The sequence below is a fragment of the Lemur catta genome, chromosome 22 (genome assembly GCF_020740605.2).
Source record: "Lemur catta isolate mLemCat1 chromosome 22, mLemCat1.pri, whole genome shotgun sequence".
NCBI classification, from domain to species: domain Eukaryota; kingdom Metazoa; phylum Chordata; class Mammalia; order Primates; family Lemuridae; genus Lemur; species Lemur catta.
In genome coordinates, this window is record NC_059149.1 from 28198229 (window position 1) to 28223747 (window position 25519).

The 25519-nt window shown below is 44.5% G+C and overlaps 1 protein-coding gene across 2 annotated transcripts in view; it reads right to left on the minus strand.

The window, feature by feature from the left end:
* Nucleotides 1–1699: 1699 nt before the first annotated feature.
* Nucleotides 1700–25519, minus strand: part of MCPH1 (microcephalin 1) — a 174496-nt gene continuing 150676 nt past the window's right edge. For both annotated transcript variants that reach the window (XM_045535645.1, XM_045535643.1), the window contains 2 exons: nt 11046–11283; nt 1700–1879 (listed from right to left, as the gene is read on the minus strand). In XM_045535645.1, coding sequence (XP_045391601.1) covers nt 1824–1879; nt 11046–11283 — 294 coding nt within the window. In that variant the 3' untranslated portion in view covers nt 1700–1823. The remainder of the gene's footprint in view (nt 1880–11045; nt 11284–25519) is intronic.

Consider the following 25519-nt stretch of genomic DNA (forward strand, 5'->3'; position numbering starts at 1 on the left):
CTGGGTAGAATCTTTAGCACAATGTTGAACAGAAGTGGTGAGAGCCATACACCTTTCAAAACTAAAAAGAAAAAAAAAAAAATCAGAATTCTGAGAACTTTTAGCCCTTATATGTTTAGGGTAAGAGATTGCAGAAGAGACCTGCGGTAACCAGTTCATAGAATTGTTAGGCGAATACATGAGGTACCACCTATAAAATGCTTAGTGTACTGCCCAGCGAAAGTCAGTCCTCACAAAATGTGAGCTTCTACAGAGAATCTGGACTGGGCACTGGCCAGCTCAGGGGTGCAGGCCTGGGTGGGCAGAGGACGAGGTGGCTGATGGGGTGGGAGATGGAGGTTCTTTGCAGCTTGTCCCCAGCATGAGTCAGCACAATTTTTGTCAGCTCCTCAGAATGTTTGGTGCTGTGGGAGCTCTGCCAGAACACCTGAGCTGAGAGGCGGCCACGCCCGGGATGCTTGTGGACAGTGGGAAACACACACACTGTGAAAAAAACGGATGTCAGAGTGTGGACCATATTGGAGTTCAACTGCTTCAGAGGATGAGTATCAGGAGAGGATGATTAGGGCATAGACATTATTTCAAAACCAGGAGAAAACCCTTCATTATGCCCAGTTGCACGACTACCTCCTTTCTTAAAGGTTTGTTCGAGAGGTTGATCCACTGTATTTGTTGAGGGATGTGAAGGTTATTTGAGGTAGAAACAACAGCTGGGATGAGCAACAGATAAACAACACGGAGAGGGACCAGGACCTTGAGGAGGTCCTACTGGCACCTTCAGCCTCATTGGGAGTTAGCGTTTCTCTTGTTTAGAAGATGATCCCACAATCAGCGTTTCTACACATCCTTCCCAGCTGCCACGTTCCTCTAGGGGACACTAAGTGGCCAGTGGAGGCCGTGGTCTCTTGTCAGTGATGCTCTGCTCACCATAAACTCAGCTTGCAGAAGTAGAGCCGCTCAGACCATCACTGTGCAACACTTCCCACACCTGTCTTTGCTGATTACTTTGAGAGGAATTTCAGATACATAAAAGTAACTCTAATAACCAATGAATATCTTTCATATTTAGTATATGATATGTTCATAAAGATCTTAGAGTCTAAGCCAAGAAATTTAGGGGGTTCTTTGATTATTCTCAGTAATAAAACAATTTAAATGAATTTCCTTCCACTCTTTGACAGTACAGTGCTTTAATGACAAAGGTTTGGTGACCTTTTAATTATGATCATTACTAAGATACAGGCCAGGCACAGTGGTTCGCACCTGTAATCCTAGCATTTTGGGAGGCCAAGGTGGGAGGATAGCTTGAGGCCAGGAGTTCTAGACCAGCCTGAGCAAGAGTGAGACTCCATCTCTACAAAAAATACAAAACTTAGCTGGGCGTGGTGGCACGTGCCTGTAGTCCCAGCTACTCAGGAGGCTGAGGCAGGAGGATCGCTTGAGCCCAGGAGATTGAGGTTGCAATGAGCTACCATGACGCCACTGAACTCTAAGCCAGGGTGACAGAGTGAAACCTTGTCTCAAAAAACAAAATCAAAAACAAAACAAAACAACAAAAAACTAAGATACAAAGACTGGCATTATATAGAAAAGGCCCAGAAAGGACCAGCTAACGCTTCTCTGAAACACAAATTCAGTCATCAGAAAGTTACACAAAGGAATTCTTAAGATAAAAACCACAACACTCACAAGGCAAAGGTGATGATATCTAAAGTCATTTTTAATAAGTCAGCTCCTTCCCTTCACAGTGCTGTTTTTCATCTGAACGTCCAAAGACAGCTTGGCGAGCTGCCTGCAGTTGCCACGGGCCGATGAGGTCTCCATCATTGCAGCAATAGGTAGTCTTCAGGGGAGCAGACCTTGTGCTGAGTGATGGAATCTGGGGAGAGAGGGGGAAGCAGTTTGGCATGCATAACAGCCAGCTGCATGGTAAAGTAATCCGCTTTTTATACATACACGAAACCATATTTAAAAACTCTCCAATGGTCATGAGCTGTGTTGTTCATATGCCCACCTGTCCATACAGCACACATGACTTCTTAAATTAAAATTAAATAACATTAAAAATTCATTTCCTCAGTCACACTGGCTGCAGTTCAAGTGCTCAGTAGCTACATGTCCTGTGTGACACAGGACACAGAGGTTGTTCCCATGACGCAGAACATTCTCCTGGGCAGGGTGGGAAACCTGCCGGTCTACGGCATAGGAGACCTGAAGTCTAATCTCAGCTACTTCAAATCCTCTTGATACGAGGCAGAGTATAAACAAATGAACAAATCAGTTTTAATTGTGACACTAACAACAATAATAGGCTGTGTTATTCTATCTACCTGGGATAGGTATTTTATATGGAGTACAAAGTTAATAAGCACACTTTCTAAAACTCAATTCTTCATAGTTCAATCAGAGAAGCTGGACTGGTGAGCTCTAAAGCCCTGTCAGTTTGGAACTTGATTATTTTATGAAAATTATAAGCTGTAACCGGTTTTAGATAGAGCTGCAGGTGCAGCTGAATAAATCAGCACAGGTGTAACCAGCAGCTGGCTGGAAATGATCTCTTGCTCTTAGTACTGGAGAGTTTATCGCTCACAATTCAAGTCTCGTTATTAGAATGAAAAAGGAATGAAACCCATTGTCAGCACTGATTGGCTTACAAGGTGGAGTAAATTAATTAATAGCAATTATTGTCCAGTTATTAATTGTATTATATGATCACATAATTATACAATCATATGTGAAGGACCTTAAGGAGTCACACTGATGACGGATGGATGAGGAAAGCTATGCCGGTTGTGTGGTGCCAACAAGGAAAAACGGGTTTATTCTACGAATATTAAAAAAATGAGAGAAAAATGATTCCTCTTAGTTATAGTTAAAGACAGCGTCCCAGTCCCGTAGATCTACACAAGTCCATCCTTCCCTTCATTCTTGGGTCTCAGCTTAAATGCAGCACCTCTGCAAGGAGCCATCCCCTGGCTGTTCTCGAAGCTCATATCCTGTTTTTGTCATCACACTCATCACCTGAAGGATTTATAAAGAGACTGTTTGTTGTCTGCCTTCTCCCTTAGAATATACGTCCCACAGGGGCAAGGGCTGTACATGTCTTGTCAACCACTGTACCTGCAGTGCCTGGAATACACTTGACATACAATAGGTGCTCAGTAAATATCGACTGAGTAAATGAATGAATGACCTGATGCCATGTGGTATGTCTGAAGGAAACAGCTGGGTCTAATAAGGTAGCAGTTCTTAACCTTTTTTTCTGTTCTGACATTTGACTGGAGGCATTTACAATACTGATTCTAATGGTATATCAAGAATTTGGGACACGATAGACGAAACTGTCTTGTCATTTATGTGTGATTCCCAGTGCACCAACTTTTGTTTGCCATCCAGGAAATGTACGCAAAATGATGTTATAGGTTGAGTAACCCTTATCTGAAATGCTTGGGACTAGAACTGTTTCCAGCTTTGGATTTTGGAATATTTGCATATACATAATGGAATATTGTGGAGATGGGGCCCAAGTTTAAACACAAAATTCATTTGTGTTTCATCTATGCCTTATACACACAACCTAAAGGTAATTTTATACAATGTTTTTCAATAATTTGTGCATGACACAAAATGTGTGTACACTGAAGCCCCAGAAAGCAAAGGCGTCACTACCTCAGCCACCCACATGGACAATCTGTGGTTTTTGGCATCACCATCATTCCTGACTCTGGATTTATATGCTGCTGATAAGCACTCATTTTTGTATACTGATTCACACACAAGTACTTAGCAAAAACTGACATACCATTAATACAGTGAAAAAATACAGCATTCAGGGTGGCTGAGCAGCCTGGGGGCCTCACGGGAACGCCTGGATCCGCTGCTAGACAGCAGCCGCAGCAGACGGCAGCAGGCTCCCCGTGTCCACCTGTGACGCTGTGTTTTGATTAAAAGGGTACTGTACACGGTGTTATTTTCCCAGGTCAGAAGAAACATCAGAAGCAGTTGAGGGACCAGGCAGCAGGTCCCTGAGGGATGAGGAGGCTTTTTAAACATCTCCTCCAGAGTCATCTGCCTCATTAACAGCGGTTTTTGTCTTAGAAGTCTCTCTCTGATTGTATAAACTGACATGATTCCTTGTTCTGCTACGAATGCACGCTGCTCTAGTCCCTCGGTGAGCCTTCAATCACACAGTCACACGTTGTCTTCAGGCACTTTTCCTGCAGTGTGGACAGTGTCATCTTCATCGTCACTGCTATCACCACTACCTTGATTCAGAACCATTTCGGGTATTTCACCATCAGTCAATGAATAAATAGCTGGAGCTCCATCATCTTAGATGTTAAAAAGTTCTTCGATATCCACCTCTTCCAGGTCACTGATAGACCCTGAGGGTACAATTTTTGCATATGCAAGGAGGTCAGGCATCAATTTTTATATTCTCACCTGACATATAGAACCGTTCGAAGACGCCGCCTTGTTCATCATCATCACTGAACCTAGTCGTGGGCCAGAGACTATGGCAGATGCACACAACTGTGTCTGTAGTCACTGTGTTCCACGCATTGGCACCAGCACATACAGCGTCCTTTATGCTGAACTCCTTTTGAAAACTGCTGCTCACTGCTGCTACCCTGCTGTCCAAGAAAGTGTTTTTCTATTTACCCTTCATTGATCTAAAGACACCCTGGTTGCATGGCTGAATTAACAAAGTCATATTTGGGGGAATGTACATGGAATAAACTTATTTTTGACGGATCCTTCAGCTGGAGGACAACTGTTCTGGAGGCTGGAAGTTCAAGATCAAGGTGTCAGCAGTGCTGGTGTCTACAAAGGCCTCTCTCCGTGGTGTGCAGATGGTCATCTCACTGTGGCCTCACATGGCCTTTTGTCTGTGCAGGCATATCTTTGGTGTTTTTTCTTACAAAGACACCAGTTATACTGCGTCAGGGCCCCACCTTTATGACCTCATTTTTATCCTTATTCACCTCTTTAAAGGTCCTATCTCCAAATGCAGTCACATTCTAAGGACTGGTAGGGCTTCAATATACGAATTCTGGGGGACCCGATTCAGCCCTAACACAAGCCCTATCTGTCACTTTAGGCTCTATGATGCTCAACATTCACTGCCTAATATGCAACAACAAAAAGCAACTAAAGTTGAACATACTCCAAAGACACAAGAAAATCTCTCTTACAGTCATAACCCCAAGCATTAATTAACTAGATCAATGAGCAAAGGTAGCCTAAAACTATTGACAGTTCCCATTATGAGGTTGAGCTTTGAAGTTTCTTTGTGTCCATTAACCTTTCTGATCCTTAGAGATGCAGGCGGTTGTTAAACACTTGAGCCTTTGCCCCTAAATAAGGGAATGTTTGCAGAGGGCTTTGTGAACTGTGCAGCAAAATAATCTTGAAAAGTTAACCTGTCACAACCAAAATGCTTAGCAATAGCAAATAAATGGCCAGTTTGACTTCCCAAACCAGTGACTGACTACATTTCTAATGGATATAAAATGTTGCCATGTTTACAATATTCCCTCCCTACTCTGAGTTGAATATACAGCAGACTCAAGTGAGGCTTGAGGAATGTGCCTTTGGCTGGTAGGGCGCAGAGAAATTTTTATTTTGGGTTTGCTTGCCTGCCTGCCATTAATATGCTTCTTAACTTTTATATCTCTGATAAAATTTACTGCATCCAGTGAGCTGAGTTCTGTTGGTGTGAATTTAACAAAGGGGACCCAACAAGTTAGGAAATTTCAAAGATAACCATCTAGGACCATTAATTGAACAATGAATGCAATTAAAGGGAAAGCTTAGAAATGCGCTTTCTGAGCACACTCTTTTTGTATTTTTCCCAAGCTAATGCTAAAATGCTGTCTTAGGTGCTAGCAGTTACTTAAAAAAACATACTATTAATGAACCTATTAGATGTCAAAATTATAAAATTCTATTAGTTTTGGTTCTCATTCACTTCTACCTTGGTAGATTTCATCTATGTTCAGAATAACTCAGAGCAAAAATAATTCTGCATACTGTCTGAAATCATTATCTTAAAATTCTACAATCACTTTCTGAGTGGTTGTGGAGTTTGTGGGTCTGGACACTGTGGTGAGGATAGACTGAGGCTGTCCTCTGTAGACGGGCGCTGGCCGGGGCGGACCTGCCTCCCTGTCTCCCTCTCCTCCGCCTCGCTCCCCCTCTCCTCCGCCTCGCTCCCCCTCTCCTCTGCCTTGCTCCCCCTCAGCAGCAGATGGCCTCCCCTCTCTGCGACTGACCAACTGACCGGTTCCTCATCTATGCAATGGACAACCCTCATAATCTATTTCACCACGAAGCCCGAAGGCCTGAGGCTTCCCGAGAGGCCACATATGAGAGCCACATTTTTCTGCTCAGCCGTCAAGGAAACAATGAGCAACCGGCGCTAGCATGAGAAGGGCCCACATGCTATCAGGGATCTTCTTCCTGAAAACACCCACATGGGGAGGCATTCAAATCGAATACTCTTTATAAGTTATAGGGAAGTCATGCCGAGGCTACACTTTTTTATCTTGGCAACGCTGTTGAGAATATTACATTACATTCCCACAATAGGGTAAATGTATGTCTTATCACTTGAACTCGGCCCAGACAATAAAAGGGTGTCTGAAATACGCGTTATGAGAAAGGCCAAACCGGCCTTAGTGATAACACCAGGGGAGGATGAAAGTGGACAGAACCGACCACGGCATAAACGTCGCAGACCTGCGAGGACTGCACAGGGGCTCAGAGCTCCGCCCGAGGGCTCACTCTCTCACCCTGGCCAAGTTCCTTCAGATCTCAGGGACTTCATTTCTTGACAGGTGAAATGGGAATTATATTTCATGGGAGTTTTGGAGGGAAATCCAATAATTAGAAAATGCTTTCAAATACAATATGTACCATCGGTACCAGGTAAAAGTAACATTTTGCTTCCTAGTGCCGGGAATTTGATTTTTGTTTTCCTGTTTATTTCCATACATATTCAAGTGCCCGAAAGTGTGTTCTCTCTCAAAAATCCCCATTTCTCCTTTCAGTTGAATGATTCATTAAGAATCTTGGCCCAAGTACAGTGCTGTTTCAGGGAAAGCAGACCCTAGGGAGTGAATTGGGAACACAATCATGACTGTTCCAATAACCTCGTTATAAGGCAACATGGCATATATAAAATTCTCTGTGGAGCAAATGAGGAGGGTGTAGCTTCAATTTTGTACATTGAGTCCTGTTTGGTGACTTCGCACATCCACTCCCTGTCCTATGCCAGCAGCATGCGGCAGTCGGGGGCAAGCTGGGTGAATGCTGAGGGGTCACCTCAGAGTGAGGTCAGAAGAAATTCTTATAAATAGGATAATCATTAACAATTTTTTATGTTCATAAACATTGGGTCGTTGTTTTTGAGATACAGACAGTGCAGGGATGAAAGGCTTATCTGATGAATTATGGTGCTAAGATGTCAGCGGACTGGGGAAAGACACTCAGTTTTGGTGTCCACCCCCTCTGGGCAAAAAAAAAAAAAGAAATTTCCCAGAGAGGTTTCTTGTTTCTTGTGGCTAAACAATCTCCTGCTTGTTTATCCCCATGACTTTATTATTATCTGCAAAACAAGACCATAAAATGTAGGAATAATATGAAGGTATAAAAAATAAACAAACCCTGGAGTTTTCATTTTGGATGGTAAGTTACAAATCTGAAAGTGAACACAATAAGCTACTTTTAAGACTTTTAACTATTTTATCCAAACTACTCTTAAAATTCCCAGGGACCCTACTTTACACAGCAGCTGATATTCCAGTTGGAACAAATTTAATTTATATATTTTGAGTATTGATTTTATAATTTATCACAAAATAACTGTCTTTCTTTTCAATTGCTGCCTTCAAACAGTTTGATAGATTCCTAATTTTAATCTCACAACATTTTGAGAATAAAATATTCTCTAGGGAAGGGTTTATTATAATAGAAGTTAATGGGAGGAAAAAGGTTTTCAAAAAACACAATGTTGGCTTCTCAGAGGGTCAGGAATGAGAATGACACTGGACACATCCACGGATACTGTCACTCAGAGTTCTTGACAACATGTTGCCAACACAGGGCATCTTGCACTCTCTTGTGTTACCTCCTTTGAGGGTCACGTGAGGTAAGCAGGGCGAAGTTATGCTCTGTTTTATGGATGAAGCAAGTCGGGTCCAGAGAGAATAGGTGATTTGCCTTCAGGACAGAGAAGCAGCTGGAGGCAAAGCCTGGGTGAAACAGGAAATGCAATGCTCTGGGCTGTATGCTCTGTAGGTTTATGTATGTATGTATAAGACCTAAAAGTTAAATCTCCTTTATTTGTACACAGCTGAAGCTATTAGACTGTAATTCAATTCACAAAGAGAAAAATATAACCTAATAAATATTTGAAAAATACATGGTGTTACACTGAAGAGACTGAGCTGGGGAGGACACACAGTGTTCAGGGCTGGTGGCCCTTGAGTCAGGGGGACTCGTCTTGCACGGGTGAGGACTGCAGCACACACAATACCCGGATGTTGCCAAGGGCACACACGGATGGCATAATCAATGACAACTCAGAAACAGGACATGAGTTACAGGGGAGGAAAGAAAAAGAAGCTGGGATCCATAGCCCAGCCCTGAAACTCAGAGAATCCTGAATGGCCTTGCAAAAATTAGACCTTGGGGTTAAGCGGGTAGACATTCACCTCCTAAAATCCCACCCGCAGGAGTGCTGGGTGGCAAAACAACCGGAGGAACTAAGCAGGCAGCTGAATGGAGCGTAACTTGTACACAAGAATGCGAGAGCAACAGGAAGGGGCCGCCAGGGTGACCCAACCTGGAAATAATGTGAGTACGGACCCAGACTTGGGCCTGTGCACAGTGCAGTTTCCAAACTCTGAAAAGATTAGCTGTTGATACCGGCTGTTGATATCAATCATGTGCACAGTTCCGTTAGCTGAATGAGCCATTTTGTTAAAGCACAATTCTGGTCTGCAGTCAGTGTCATTTGGATAATATACTTTTCTAAAAAAAAAGCAAATAAGAACCTCTGCCTCAGAACATAGGATGTTTTGAAGGTTATAGTCTTGGCATTTAGAAAAGAGTAAACAGCCTCTTGTCTTTTGGAATGTGGCTTAAATCATAGGTTTTTTGGAGTTAGTTTCCAGGCAGAAGATAAATTACTCTGTACCATATAGCAAAAAATTACCTTTGATTCCCATACTTTTATAATATATCAAAGGATGGCCCTCAGTCATTTCAAAGATATTCATAAAATGTTTGTGGTTCTATATTATATCCATGTTACTTGGACAAACATGGTTATCTACTTATCTATTAAAGGATAATGTCTAACAAGGGGTGAGAAAAGCCAGGAGTTTGGGATTCAGAGACAAGTGAAAGCACATAGAAGGGAGACTGAATAAAAAACACAGAAAGAGAGGGAAGGAGAGATGGAGAGAGGTAGAGAGAAAGGAGGAGAGAGTGAGAGAAAACGTACTTCTGGAGAAGCCATGTAAAGATTTTGGCCAAAGGTACTAAAACTGGAGTGACCACTGTTATGGGCTGAATTACCTCCCACCCAAATTCATCTGCTGAAGCCTTAACCCCCAGGACCTCAGAATGTGACTGGATTTGAGGATAGGGCCTTTAAAAAAGCAATTCAGTTAAAATTATGTCATTAGGGTAGGCCCTAATCCAAGCTGACTGGTTCCTTATAGAAGAGAAAATTCAGACACACAGACCCCAGGACGTGTGCGCACAGAGGAAAGACCACGTGAGGACACGGAGAGGGCAGCCGTCCACAAGCCAAGCACAGAAGCCTCAGGAGAAACCAACCTGCCGACACCCTGAGCTTGGATTTCCAGCTCCAGAACTGTGAGAAGGCAAATGTCTGTTGTTGAAGCCTCCCAGTCTGTGTATTTTGTTGTGGTGGCCCAAGCAGACTAATGTATTTATTAAAACCCTCTGGAGGATTTTTTACATATATTGCGTTTGCACCACCCGAGTTGGAGCTACAGGCATGCCCATCTCAGACGGTGCGCACCGCACCCATTGCGTGTGCATTTACCCACCCCCTCCTCCCTCCTCACACCTGCCCGACACAAACGTTTGTACCCCTGTAAAATTTTGAAATAAAAAAAATAAATAAAAACAAAACAAAACCCTCTGGAGGAGGCAGTGGAGTTCACTCCACAGTGGAGCCCTGAGATCCTCTTGCCACAAGCGGCCCCATCACAGGGAGGAAAGTTCTGGCACAAGTGCTGCCACCCCGTCCCCCTGCGCCTGCTCACTGCGATGGCTGTCCTTGCTTCGCCAGCTTCCTTACCCGTCCTCCGGGCAGCTGCTGCCAGCATCCCAGAGGCGGCATGATAGACGCGGCCTACCTGTAACCACACGTGGGCTACAGCTTCCCACAGTCAGGGCTGAGCTCCCACCACCTTTTCCCCTCCAGAATCCCACGTGACAGCTGGCACGACTGCACCCTGAATCAACGCCAAACCTGTACCTTACAGTGACATTATGCTGACTTTTTGAATAAAAGAAGTATCTCCTTGTATGTCTTTAACACCACTTTGGGCACACGCAGCAAAAGGAGTTATCACAAGTGTGCCCGGGAGGGGCATATGACAGGGAAGGGGGCTTTGGCCATAACAGCTGGTGCTGCTTGGAGTCTGGAGAGCAGAGCAGGAAGGCCGTCGGGGAGAGACAGTCTCAGGGTGACGCATGCAGAGCCCGTGCTCAGGGCTCATGGTTGGGGCGGCTTTGGGTAGACTGGGTTTTTCACATGCACTATGGAAGTAGAGCGGGTGAAGTCTAATTGGACTTCCAGTGTCCTTGTGGACTCTACTTCAGCTGACAGGAAAAAGCAGGAATGTGGGGGATAGTTCCACAACTCTGTCAACCCAGACATCAACCCAATCGCCCCCAAGCCGCATGGAAGGGGTGTGAACATGACACCAAGTTTCCCTTTCTCGAAACCTGTCCATGTGGCAGGGGCCACAAAACAGTGCTTTCTGCACCTAGATTCCTACCTAAAATCCATTTTTCCGACAGATACTTGATTGTCGCTTTTTTCTTTCTGCTGTAGGGCCCGATGGAGATGCTGGCCTGGCGGGGGTCTCTGCTGATCCGGCCTCCACACAGGTGCACCAGCTCACGCAGCTTGGCCCTGGGTGGGCTGCTGGCTGGCGAGATGAACAGCGCTGGCTGGTCGGCAAAGAGGGTTCCCCAGTACTGTCCTTCACACAAATGGCGCTCACGTCGGCACACCTGTGGGGCAGACGGAAGAATCAGAAAGCGGAAGCATTTCCTTCTTCATTTACAGCAGGTTTACGTGAAGCTGACTTCCTTTCTTGGGAAGAGAACAGACTGAATGCAAGGTTGCATATTTTTGGGTAAATTTAAAATTCTGAGGACCTAGTGAAGATAATGACGTAAAACTGACATTTTCTGAAGCAGTAGTAAGTAAAACTCCAGGGAAACAAATTTATGGGCAAAAAAAAAAAAATGTGTAGTCATTTGAATTGTTACAAATTCTAAAACAAAATTTTGAAAAGTAATCAACTGTTCAACAGAGTGAGGAGAGCTGCACCTACATTCTGTAAATGCTGTTTAAGTAACGTGGATGACGTGTGCAAGTGAAAGCAAGTGCCTAATGTTCTACAAATACCGGTCACGCTGGCAGAGCATCATTCAATCCAAGGTGCTCCAGGGCTCCTGGCAGCAAATGACTTTTACAGGATCTATTAACAAGAAATTCTGTAAATATAGCACCATGGTTTAGACCGGTGAATGAGGTAATAAAAAAGTAGAATTCCTATAGTCACTCCCAAAACATATTATACAAGGTTGGGGGGGAAAGAAGTGTCTAGAGGTTGCTTTAATGAGCTGTTATGGAAATAAATGGTCAGGAAGAGTGTCGTAGACAGTGGAAAGCATTCGAGAACCAGGATGTGAAACCGTGGTCCTTCTTATTGATAAGCTGTGGTCACCTGGTCGATCCAAGAGAGAGTGGGAGGGCTGTTATTCTAAACACACAATTTACCTCAGTGAGGACCTCAGAGATAATCAGGCTCATCTAGATTGATCTAAGCGTTTCTAGCTAAAAACAGTCAAAAGATAATTAAAAAAATAAAATTGGAACTTTCATACAGATATAAAATGAACACTTAAGGTTGTTCATTTTAACCAGGCAAGGTGGTTACAGGTGGTTACACCTGTAGTTCCAGCTACTTGGGAGGCTGAGGCGGGAGGATTGCCTGAGCCCAGGAGTTGAATCAAGGCTGCAGTGAGCTATGATTGCACCACTACACTCCAGCCTAGGCAACAGAGCAAGACCCTGTCTCTAAAATTAAAAAAAAAAAAAAAAGTGTGTTCATTTTATTTAGCTTAGATGTGATAACTGGTTCAAAGGAGAATCTGAAAAACACCATTTATAGATCAGGAATTTTGAAATGAACTTGAAAATGGACAAAAAAATTGGCTTTTCCATGGGGGAGGGAGTATTCCTTCCACCAGACAGAACTCATTTCCTGCCCATTGATAAGAGTGTTTGCATTGCCAGCAGTTCTTTACAACTTTGCGTGGTAAAATAGCTCCAAGGCAATGAAAGCTGTGATCATATAACCCGGCAGGGTGTGCAGTCTAAAAAAGTATAGTTTTTCAATGAGGCACACATTTTTCCCTGCAGAACCCAAGGTGTCTCTTTAAAAAGAATCCTGAAAGAAAAGGGGATTCAGTGGAGTTTACTGACTGCTCCAGGGTTAAGTAGCCTCCAAAGTAAACAGCAGTCAGGGTGACTTTGGGTGGAGTTCAGAAGAGTTCCACTTTTCTCTGCTAATGGTGCCCTGAAGTGATCATTCATACCTGCATGCATGTGCTTCTGTGTATATATAAGTCAGCAGACAGCCTGCAGAAGGCAGAAATCTGTCCCTGCCATGAGCTCTTCCTTTGAGCCCCCGGCTGCAGAGCATGAGAACCGCTGCTGACCGCCTGTTAGTCAAGGCAGAAGAGACACTAGCTTTGCTTTAAAACACCTTGCCTGTGTTTGCTTTTGTGTCTTCATCAGAAAAGCTAATGATTGAACAGATTTTAGCTCAGACTCTTCAAATCTATTTACCTAGAAGTTAGCCAAGGCAGACCACATTGTTGACAAAGCTAAGCAGAACAGAATTCCCCCCCACTGCTTCTAGTTTCAAGGAATCCCAGCTGTTTATCCATGACCAAGAAGTAAAACCCCAGGGAAGGCTGATGGTTCACTACTCCAGCCCTGGGGGTTGGATTTCAATTAATGCACCTGCTTTTCCTGCTAGGCAGAGCTCACCTTTAAAATCACTCCTTAGCCCCCTGACAGTTCTAAGATGCACTCTCCCACCTCAACAAGAAGGAAAGAAGAGTGTGTCTCACAGGCATGCCGGGTTGCAGTTTTCAGTGATAGCATCTTCCCCTGAGTGGTCTAGGAAACACTGGCCGGCCTTACAGTCAATGTATCTCACAGTTAAAACAGGCAATACTTAAACCTTCCTAATTCACAAAGAGCTAAGTAACGTAAGCTTCAAGTGCAGCACCGTGGTTTTTAGTATAGTCATAGAGTGTGCCAACTTCAGCACAATCTAGTTGGACCCTCCTCTAGGGTAAATATTTCTGAATCCACAATGTGGTTGATCTCATTTCCAAGTTTGAATTTTATAATTTGAAAACTGTTAGTGAAACACTTTATGAAAGAACTAGAAAGGGGTTTTTGTCAAAAAAAAAAAAATCAACACCCCCTGTTCTTAGTTTTGGGAAAATGGGCTGAAAGATGCATAAAATAACCTCAGGAGTGCGTGAAGAGAGTTCTGTGGCCTTCTGGCCTGGGAGACCCCCGGGCTGTGTGGGAAATGGAGCGACAACAGGCTCTAAATCCTTCCTCCTGTTGGAAGTGGCTCTGGGGCCCGCACTCTCTAAGCAGAATGATCCTGGAGTTTTTCATCACGGGGAAGAAGAAAGCCTTAAGCCAGGAGCTAAAAAGGAAGAAGACAGATGCTGTTTTTCCCCTTTCTTTGGGCAGTTTTGTCATCGCTGAGGAGAAACAGATGTGAGGAAGACCATGGCTTTGACTCAGAGCTGAACTAGAAAGTCGGGAAGGACCAGCGCACAGTGAGAGCTGACCCCAAACCCTGTGAGGTGGGAAAAAGAAGTGAGGTTTAGGTTAAGTTTTCAAAGAGTATTCTAACAAGAAGCCAAGAACATGGTTTGAAAAGCTTAAGAAAAAGTTAAATGTCATGAATGAAGACACCTGATTGTAACTTAGTTTCTTTAATATTGCTGTGGCTGGCATCCCCCAACCTGTGCACCTGGCACCCTCCCAGGGACTCTGATGTCAGAGCCCAAGGCAGCCCTTGTACACTTCCTTTATGGGCTTGTCTTTTGTCATTCTACACTGTGATGTATCTGTTTGTTTTACTATTAACCTGTTTTAAATTAGTTATTAGTTAATAAGTAAATGTATCACACAAGAAAGATCAAGGTATACATAGCTCAGTTTAAGAAGCAGTTCAGGACAGGTGTAGTGGCTCACACCTGTGATCCTAGCACTCTGGGAGGCTGAGGTGGGAGGATCGCTTGAGCTCAGGACTTCTAGACCAGCCTGAGCGAGAGTGAGACCCCGTCTCTACTAAAAATAGAAAAATTAGCCAGGTGTGGTGGTGCACACCTGTAGTCCCAGCTACTCGGGAGGCTGAGGCAGGAGGATTGCTTGAGCCCAGCAGCTGGAGGTTACAGTGAGCTATGATAACACCACTGCACTCCAGCCTGGGTGACAGAGCAAGACCCTGTCTCAAAAAAAAAAAAAAAAGCAGTTCAAATAACACATTTATTAAAGCTGCTCACATTTAGAATGAAATACTTTGGCACTAACAGGGATTATACTGTTCCAACTTTTTTATCTGACTGATAAGCGCACTGAGGGCTCGAGAAGTTGGGGGCACAAAGCCACATGGTGAGTACAAGGAAGTGTCTGGGACACAGGGATCCAGAGCTTCTCTTGAGTCCTGGCCCCACATTCCCACATACCTGGGGGTGTGGGGCGGGATTACCACGTGGACAAAGCATGGGTCTCCCTCCAGCCAAATCCGTCCCTCTCACCGAGGGGACCAACATGTCTTGTCTCTGTCTTTAACACGGGGCCTTCCTGAGCTCTGGGCGTACAGCCAGCTGCCTGCCCGCCCTCCTCCAGGCTGACGCCCGGCACTGCAGACTCAGCGTGGCTCAAGCTCAGCTCGTGCTCTAAGTCCCCGCCTGGCCCCGTTAGATAACAGCTGACAGTCATCACAGACTACTGTGAGCTGGCACTTCCAAGCACTTCCTATGAATTAGTTCATTAAATCCTTGAGATAACCTTACTACAGACAGATTGTTGTTATTTCCAGTTTACCAATGAAAATAAGGCGCAGAGAGGGTTAAGCTGCATGAGGTGAGGTAACTTGGGGTGTGAGGAGCCTTGGATTCCAACCCAGGCAAGCTGTGTGACTGCTGCCCTTGAAATCGCTGCCCTCAGAATCTCAACCACCGGAACCAGCCAGCCAGGGACGCCGGCCAGCAGCTCAAGGAGCCATTCTGGACAGCTTTCCTTCCCTCACCTTGTATATCTGATTCATCACCAAGCCTTGTGGATTTTACCTCCTGAATATCACTTGATATCCACCCATTTATCTTCCACTCCACGGTCATCACCATGGCCAAGCTGCAGTCATTTTTTTTCTGGGTCACTGAGGCAGCCTACAAATGGGGCCTTACACCCACTCTCTGTCCCCGTCTCTCTTGTGTTTTCTTTTCATTAGCCGAGGTATTGCGTGCACAATTCCTTCCCAATTTGGCCTCCTCTTCATCCTACCTGTTCCTAGAGGCCAAATGACACAGCCGCTCTAGGAAGGACATGAGCTCAAGTCTCAGCTCTGTTACTTAGTATCTGTGTGGCCTTGGATAAGTCCTTAGATGTCGTAGGTCTCAGCTCCTACAAGTGTAAATCGTCGTAACACCCATCTTGTGGAAATGCTGGACGAGTGACAATGAAGGCTAAGTGCAATGAATGCCTCCCTCTCAGGAAATAGCTCAATAAAGGCCAGCAGTCACACCACAACCTGGGTACAGACACTGTCTCCTCCTGCTGTGCCAGTCTCTGCCTCTGCTGTCCCAGAGAGCAGGGCTCCTGGGATTCTCGCTTGCATGACTTGATAACCAGTGACCCCATTCGTTGATATTAGGAAGGCAGCATAATGTAGTTGTTAAAATTAACTATTAAGATATTAAATAAAAATTGTTGACATTTACTATTTGCATTCAGCATACTTGCTAAACTATTTTAAGTACTTTCCAAGAAATATCCAATTTTCATTGCTACAAAAATCCTGTGAGGCACAGACTACCATTATTTATGATTTACAGTTGACAAAGTGCGGTTCAGAGTAATTTGATCAAGGTGCCATATTGGTACGTGCTGGAACAGGCTTTCAAATCAGACCTGTCTTACCAGGTATAGAGCCTATGCCCCTGACTACACAACATGCTGCCTCAAAACACATGACCCTCTGAGCCCAGGAATGACCAGCAACCTCTGACTTTGAAAGTATGATAGTCTTACAGCCATCAGTCCCTTGACAGTCACTGCAGATATTCAGGTCTTCTATTCTAGAACCATCTTTCTCTTTCAAATAGGTCTGAATTCACTGAATTTCCATAGTCTAACTTCAAACTGTATTTTTTGCAAATTCTTGGGATTTCATTATGATTATTGCATATGGTGTCCTGCCTGTTCCATCCGCCAGCTCTGTGACCTTGTGCTACATAACCTGGCTGGATCTCAGTTTCTCTGGAGCCAAAATGCAGATGATTGCCTCCTGGAGCTGCTGTGGAGCATCTTTCATCTTGCTACTCCAGCCATCAACCATGTGCCCAGCACTGCTGGATTCACGAGGGCCAGGTATGGGACTGGACTAGGTGCGTGGAGGTGGCAACGAAGAAACCCCTGGCAGCTTGCTCTCAAAGAAAATCGCTGTGCCTCTGAGGAGTTAAAAATATGTACGCTCTTCTAAAGAATTCTTCTACCATGCCCAAGTGACAAGCTGATACAGAAGAAAGTGGAGTCTAGATGGCAGACAACTGACCCCCCATCTCTACTGCACCCTGAGGATTCGTGAAGAGGGGTCTTTGGTCCCCATCCCAGCTCTTACGGAGGAGGAGGGAGCCCTCTGGCCACTGGACCCCACACATCTGCGTCTATTTAGGAGAACTGGAAGCACGGAGCAGTTAACAGTCTGACAACGGAGACGAGACATGTCAGAGCAAGGAGACTCCAAAGGCCAGTAAAAATGGTGCAAATGACTTAGAGAATCCTCATGGCTCTTGGCAGTAAAGGCCTTGGGCAAAAACATGTGTTGTCAAGTTTGGGAGTATGGTTTATGTAACTGGCCTTGGTTTTAACACTACAATGTTTTAGAATGTTTCAGAAATAAAAGTTGAGAGAGATGCCAAAGAACCAATCCAGGAAAAAAAAAAAACCAAACAAACAGAAAACAAAAAGTAAATGCAGAAGGGCAGAGGAGGGGTGTGCTAAAGCAGCCCCTGACTGGCTGTCACAGTGCTGGTTTCTCTAGTGATGTGTGGGTAACACTGCTTTGGCAATGGGACTCCCAGAAAAAATAAAGTCAGAGATATTGTCAGTGGGGATGGCAGGAAAGGCCTGGGGAGTGAGAAGGGATTTACTCTCCCTAGACGTCTTCCTCAAATTCTTATTTTATGCAAAAAGTGAAATAAAGTGTGTAAGGAGAATCACTTTTAGTTTAACTTTTCCAAATGGGACTTTCTCTTCTCCAGGACAAACTGTAAGTTAAGCAAAGGCAGAATGCATTTTTCCCTTACTTTTGCTGAATGCTATTCAACCAACATCGGAACTCAGTGTGTGCCAAACTTGGCTTTTCTTAAAGCGTCATTTGAGTTTCTTTTTTTTTAAAGGCTACATAAGTGATGGGAACATAATCGTCTTGGGAATCCACAAATAACTTTTTAAAAAGTCATAAATCTGGACTTCATGCCTCATAGTTTTCAACAACTGCAAGAAACATGTCAAAAGTTGAACACGACAGGTTCTTTTTCTCTTTAGTGCCTTAAAGGCCGACTGCTCCGGGTCGTTTCCACACACTTTAGTGACAACAGGAACTACTCAACAACATTTGGTTCTGCACTGTCTTTGATGGCTTTTAACTCTCATTTTTCAAAAATCATGATAACATAGGGAAATAACTCCTTGGTTTTATAGAAACTTTTATTTGATCCTTTAAAAATTGTCTGGTAGGTGGCAAGAAATTTGTAAACCTCAAAAATACTAGAGCGGGTCCATAGTGTAAATCAAAGTTGGGGGGTTCTAAGCAAAATTTTGGAAAGGGCCCCACCCCAACACTCCTACAGTGTTCTGTGGGTCTTCATTCTCCAGAGGACTAGTTGTTGTTCTATTAGCACCCTAGACTCATGGGGGAAGCTGCTAAAATATTGTTTCAGGGGCTTCAGCCCACACCAATTAAGTCAGAACACTGGGGTGGGGTGAGGCCTGGGCATTAGTGATTTTTTTAAAGCTCCCCAGGTGAATTTAATGGGCTACCCAGGCTGAGAAAGAATGAGAAGCATGGTTCTCGAACATGGACTGCTAGTGCAGTCACCTGGGGAGTTTTAAAAAATACCAGTAACTTGGGCCCCAACCCCAAACATTCTGATTTAATTAAACAAGGTGTGGCCAGAGTAGCAGGAGCTACAAAAATCTCCCCTGGTGATTCTAATGAGAGTGAAGCCCCGAATTAGACTCCAAGATGCTCAGGACAGCGAGCAGGTTTGGCAGAGCAGGTTCGTGGTGGTGAGGACGGTTTACAGTTCTGACAGCCATGAACTTAGAAGACAGCTGTGACTAAGCACTGACCAAGTGGGCACTACTGGTCAGCACTGCCCCATCTACCAAAGAAGAATAAAAGAGGGGACTCATCTTAAAAAGCCTGAAGGACCAGGAAGAAATCATGAAAACAAATCAGTTCAGCTAATGCAATTTCAATTCTAAAACAGATTAGCCATGCCAGTAAATATGAGCTTCCTTTTTTAATGAATATAATTCTACAATTCTCATTGTATTACTCTTTTGGGACTGTTTTTAGGCCACCACTTGCCTTTCCTCTCCTACTGATCTACAGGTGAGACTTGGCTCAGCCAACAGCCAGTGTGGTCTGGCAGGTGAGGTGTGGCAGGTAAGGTCTGGAGGGTCTGACTGTGCTGGGCCCCAGTCAAGGGTCTGCTGCTCCACCCTGGCATGAGGTCAGCTTCTGCCTGTCCTTCCTGGCCTGCCCTCCAGTCCTGCTGAGGCTGGAGTCCTGCTCTGGGCTCCAGCTCACCTTGCTGGAGGTGTGCACTGCCCTCAGCCTTGCCAGCCATCACTTCCTGGGACTGAACGAGGCTGGTATTCAAATGGTCAGCCTGGCCTTCCCTGCTCCACTGGGTCAACGGGCTGCTTTCTCACCAAATGCATCCTGCGCCTTGTAGGGGAGGAAAGATTCTTTCCTTATCCATTGGCAGGCTCATGGCCGAGGCACCTCCCTACAACAAAAGATGGATTAACAAGAGAAAAGCACACAAGTGTATTTAATGTAAGTTTCATGTGACACAGGAACCTTCATAATGAAAGGAAGACCAGAAGAAACAGGCAAATGCATGTGTATTTACGCTTAGGTTTGATGACGAGATGGACAGTCGTGGGGACTATGGTTGGACAAAGGGTGGGTGACCTAATGGTCATGAAGCCAGCAAGGCCTGTTTGTTCAGACTCTTCTCCGTGCTCCTGTGTCATCAGAGACAAGGATATTCCTTTCCTCTGAGCAGAGGCAGGGAATCTTTCGGATGATCTGCTTCGGGGGGAAGGGAGACGGGAAGGTGAGAGTGGCCTTCCTGCTTCTGCAGTTTTCTCGGATGCCAAGGGGCTATATTTGAGGATGGTGAGTCCTGAACCCCATCAACCTCTTGGTTTCCTATGGCTGCTGATTCTCTTTAGTCGTGGCCGCCAGGCTTTCTCACAAGCATCCTCCTCCCTCCTAGAAGGCTCCATTCAGCGGGGTGCTGCTCGGGTGGAGGGCAGGGCAGGAAGCAGCACTTCCTCCTCTCTCCTCCCTCCGGGTGACAGTCCCTGGCTTGGGCTGCAGGACCTAGGGAAGCTCCCTCCAACTAGGGCAGGGATCTTGTTTTAATAGAAAATGACCACACACCTAATGTAGGTCAGGTTTTTCAATGAAGCTTTTATTTAAGGCCATATTTTGGCCCAAGATGTATAAAATGTGACTTGTGAATTTTCAACTTTGAATTGGGATGAATTATATTTGATTTCTTAAAAACTTTTTTCTCCTTTTTTCGAGAGTTGCTAGATGTTTTAGATATATTATTCTAAGTACAAGTAAATGGAAACAATGTCATCACTTCAAGGTTTCAAGAATTTGTTTTTCCTTATACTTATAATCGGGCATATTCTTCAAAGTACGAGAAAAGCACTCTTTGGAATCTGGTAATACTTTTGGAGATAGCATTTCATTGTCTGCCTGTAGGAACCACTGACTTATCAAAAGTTTAAAAACTTGTTTACAATTTTTTTATTAAAACAAAACTTACCAATCTGGATTTATGATTTTAAAAAGCAAATTAGCTTAAATTTTTTTTTTTTTTGCAAAAATGTCTGTAAATGCCTGTAATTCTTAAAGCTTAAAAAGAAAATTTTATCTCTCAACCTCTTTCCAATGAAGGCACAGGCCAGTGGCCACCGACCCTCGCCCCTGCCTAGGGTCTGGCATCCGTAGTATGGCCACTCAAAGCATAGCATTATTATTTTATAAGGTAATAGAGGTTTATAGTGTTACATCCTAGCTTAAGGATATATTGTTTATTTCCATGATTTATTTGCTGCTGAATCTGGTCAGAAATGCAACCCTCTGGTCTCCTCACAGCAGGCTTTTGGCGAACGCATCAGGGCGAAAGGCCGGGACTCCCTGAGCTCCTGCTCTGGTCGCAACACTTACCCCTGGTGCACCAAGTCCTTTTGCAATGAATGTGAAGTCCCAGGGGAGCAGGAGGAGAGAAAGAGCAGCAACAAGCTCTCAGGGAGGAGAGGTCCAAATGTCAACATTTGGAAAAAGGGATGCGAAATGCACCCCATGTGAGTGACCATCCCAGATTGGGGGCTCGGAACAAGCAGGGCTGGGCACCAGGAAGCCTGGGTTCCTTCTGGGTCTCCGAACACCAGCTGGGGCAGGGCCATGTCACTGGGCCTTGCAGGAGTGATGTTGGGCTTACAAGGAGTAACTGGTTCTTCATGAGGTGACACGAGGTACTGTCAATATGACAACTTCTCTAGTCCTTAGTGCTTCCCTTACACAATGAAGGACAATTTTCTAATTTTCTTTCCTCTTGAACATTTTTGATGCTGTGGTTCCTCCTGATCTCTACTTTTCTATTACTCCTTTAAACTTAGCCAACTCAATTTCCCCCCAGCTAATTTCAAAAGGTTCTATTCCACTTAACTTGATAATTCTAAGAAACTTTGTTCGTGTTATAAAAGTATGCTGGAGAACTCAGACATTCACTCTCACATTCCATCATATTTTAACCCACCCACACACGTGGTCTGGGAGGTTTATTAGGGAAGTTTTTATCTTTTAACTCATCATTAGCGTAGTGGAGTCTAAAACAGAGATCTGATCTGAACGATCCACTTTCTACTTTTCTTCCAAAAGCTCTTCTACTGCCTGGAACATGGCAGGCCAGTGGGTGATGCACATCCGCTGGCTTCTCTGGGCTGAGACCAGGGCTCTGCAGAGGAGCAACGTGCACTGGAAAGCCACTCTGCTGCACTAGGACAGCACTGGGGGCCGAGACAGGGGCGCTCCAAGATCAGGCACCAGCCCCGTCCCCCAGCCTGGAGTTCAAGACCAGCCTGAGCAACAAAGCAAGATCTCGTCCTATGAAAAATTTAAAAAATTAGCTGGGCGTGGTGGCACACAACTTTAGTCCTAGCTACTCAGGAGGCTGAAGCAGGAGGATCTCCTGAGCCCAGGAGTTTGAGGCTGCCGTGAGTTATGATCATGCCATTGCACTCTAGCCTGGGTAACAGAGTGAGACCCTGACTCTAAAAAACAAAAACAAAAAACATGTCAAAGTGAATAAAATAACTTAGTTGAATACTGATTTTTAATCTTGTAAATGTCCCTGATATTTTTGACACATTAGTTTAAAAACTGACCTGCAAATCAAGCATTATAAAAAGCACATTGTTTTCATGGAAATAGGATCCCTTAGTAGACCTACTTTTTAATGTAACCTAGAATTACAGGAAACAGAATGCTGGCTTGATGTGAAGTCAGAGTACGCAAGTGACCAGCGATGGTTTCAGACTTAGTTATTGACTAAGTCCCAGTTTGGATTTCTTCTTAAAACCTCATATAACCTACTTTCTGATTACTTATTTGAAACCAACCTTAGCCCTATAAATAAGTAGTGCCTATGTAATTTACTGAAGGTGGGGAAGCTACTTCCATCCCCAAATCCCCATTGCCTACCTCCTTCAACATTAGTTATAGCTTACAATGCAGGTGTTTCTGGGGAGGCAATGCATTAGTAAAATTCACATAAATGCATAAACACCCTCATTTCCTAGTGATGTGTACGTGTTTAGCTTTTAAAATCAACTTCAGTGAGGTATAATTTACAAACAACAAAATGTACAAAGTCTGATGATTTTGACAAATTCAGGTAATAACATCTCAACCAAAATACAGAATATTTTCATCATCCCAAAAAGTTCACTCATGTCCCTTTGCATTCAATTATCACCCTATCCCTAGACAACCACACATGAGAAAACTGAAGACAAAATAGAGCTGGCTCTTTTGAAAACTATACAAATTAAAGGGACCATGAAAATAAGCACATTCCTATAGGCCTTGAGACTGTACAGAAATGGATGTTTACTAAAGCGGAATCAGGCAGTGGGCATTTATCACTTTCTGATCTTCACCCTTTTTCTTTTTTGTAATTTAGCATGGATTGATTCTTGGGGAAACAGAGAATACAGGCTGCAGACTAATGTTTGGGGAGAAGAGCAGTAAGTGTAAGCAATGATGCCAGGGGATTGATGCCCTGGGTTTATAGCACACTGACCCCTCTGCCCACGTGCACACATGTACATACATGCACACATGTTCACCTAAACACACATACAAACATACTTGAATTTTATTTATTTCTTTTTCAAGCCCATACTTGCCAGGCTATATTTAGTTTATTGCACCTCTTAAAATAGTCAACATGGAATAAAACCTGAAAACAAAAAGCAGATATGCTTCAGAGAGTGGGCAGAGGTCAGACCCAGAAGCAGAGTTAAAAAGAGTAAACTATGCAGAGTTGGGCCAAGAGGTGACTCAGAGGGAAGGAGATAAGATCTGCCCACAAATACCTGGAGGTGTAAACAACAAGGAAAGCACAAACCAAACCAGCCAACAACAAAGGCTGACCAGGAATTCACTGTGTATTAAGGAAAGGAAATGAACCGTGAGGCAGGAGCCTTCCCCACCCACTCTGGGGCTCTGAGTAGGAGCATAGCCCTGCCGCCTCCGTGCCGCCGGCCCTCCCCCTCCCACCCAGTCCTGGGGGCCCTGGGTTCTCCCTCCCACCTTCAGGGCCACTGGTGTGGCTCCCATGTTGCATGGACAGACTTGGTGGCTGGACCACCTGTCATCGGGACTCTTAGTTCTACCTCCATCTGCTTTTGCTTCATTGCCATGGAAGTGCACACAAAACACAAGCACATGTCCCGCTCTGGCTTCAAACCCTGCCAGATACAGTATGCATTACTTCTCTTTCGGTCCTTGAAGCCCTCTACAGCTGACCAGACCCCTAACTCCCTAACTCCCTTCCGTCCTTACCAACAGCTCCGGTCTCGAATCCTTGTGCTCAAGGACACTGATCTTCCTAAACTCTGCCCACACAGCATTTTGTTCCTTGCTACCTCCTTCCAATCAGATCCAATTTTAGTTCAGGAATTTACAGAGAGTCTTCAGTGTTTAATGCAGAGGATTAAAACATGTTTTAAAGTGTGGACAGTGCCTTCAGGAAGCTCATAACCCAGCAGAGGAGACATACTTAAACAGCTAAACTGTGGTACATTAATTATCTTTTTTACACTACATTATTTAAAACACTGGTGAAATGAAAATGCTACTATGAAACATAAAGGAGGGTGAAATTAATTTTTCTAGAAGGTCTGGGGAATGCTTCCCAGAAAAGCTTATCCCTTAGATAATTAGGAAAGGGATGTGTGTGTATGTGCAGTGTGTGTTGAGTGTGAATATGTGTGTTTGATGTGTGTGTTGTGTGTTTATAGTAGTTATGTGTGCCTGTGGGATGTGTTGAGTGTATATAAGTGTGTGTGTTGTTTGTGTGTACTGTGTGTATATGTGTGGGGTACATGTATGTGTTTAGTACATGTACATGTATGATGTGTTTGTGTGTTGTGTGTGTATGTATGGTGTGGACAGTGAGTGTTTTGTGTATATGTGTGTGTTTGTGGGGTGTGTGTGGTGTGTATATGTTCCGTGTGTGGTCTGTGCTGAGTGTGTGTGTGCTGTGTGTGTTCAGTATGATGCAGGATGGGCAGGGGACACTGTGCTCAGGATGGCGGGCCTGGCAGTGGGGAGATGGGCACAGAGGCGAGTGGTCCTGTGCAGGCAGCTGACGTTGGGTGGGAAGAGGAGGGAGGTGTGGAGGCAGCTGGGGGGAAGGTGAGGAAAGCAAGTCTAGGGAGAAGAACTGAATGCCTTGCCCAGGAGTTTGAACTTGAACTTGCTGACAAGGGAAAAATCACTAGAAGTTTAGAAACAAAGTATAACCTGATGAGATCTGTTTTCCAAAGACACTTTACAAAGATAACGGAGAGCTGGGAGGGTGGAAGATGCAGGAAGAAGCTTCTGCAAAGCGCAGCTGCCGGGTGCTCTGCAGCCTCCAGGCCTACAGACGACGGTCTCCAGTCTTGGGGCTGCACGAGCTTGGCTCTCCTGCCCCGGGCCCTGGTTACCTGGTGCTCTGTCTCTGCATGGTGCATCACTACACAACTACAAACTGTGCGTCACATTGTGCAGAGCACCAAGCTCCCCTTTCCCAGGTGACATGTCTGTCCAGTGGTTTTAGGCAAAGTCTGATCAATGCACCACACCTGGGGGAGCCGGCAGCTGTAAAAGGAGCTGAAGGTGTCTGTCTGGAGGCACCGCTTCCACCTGCAGCCGGCAGAATTTCTTGAATTGTCTCTGTATCTCTTGCATTGCTTGTCTATCTAAACAATGTCAAAAAAAAAAAAATCCTCATAGAGGTTCAATCCTTTCATTTCATAGTAAGATCAATTTTGTTCAGTGTAATTTAGTCAATGAACAAAAAAACCTAACTAAAACAAAACTTCTACTAT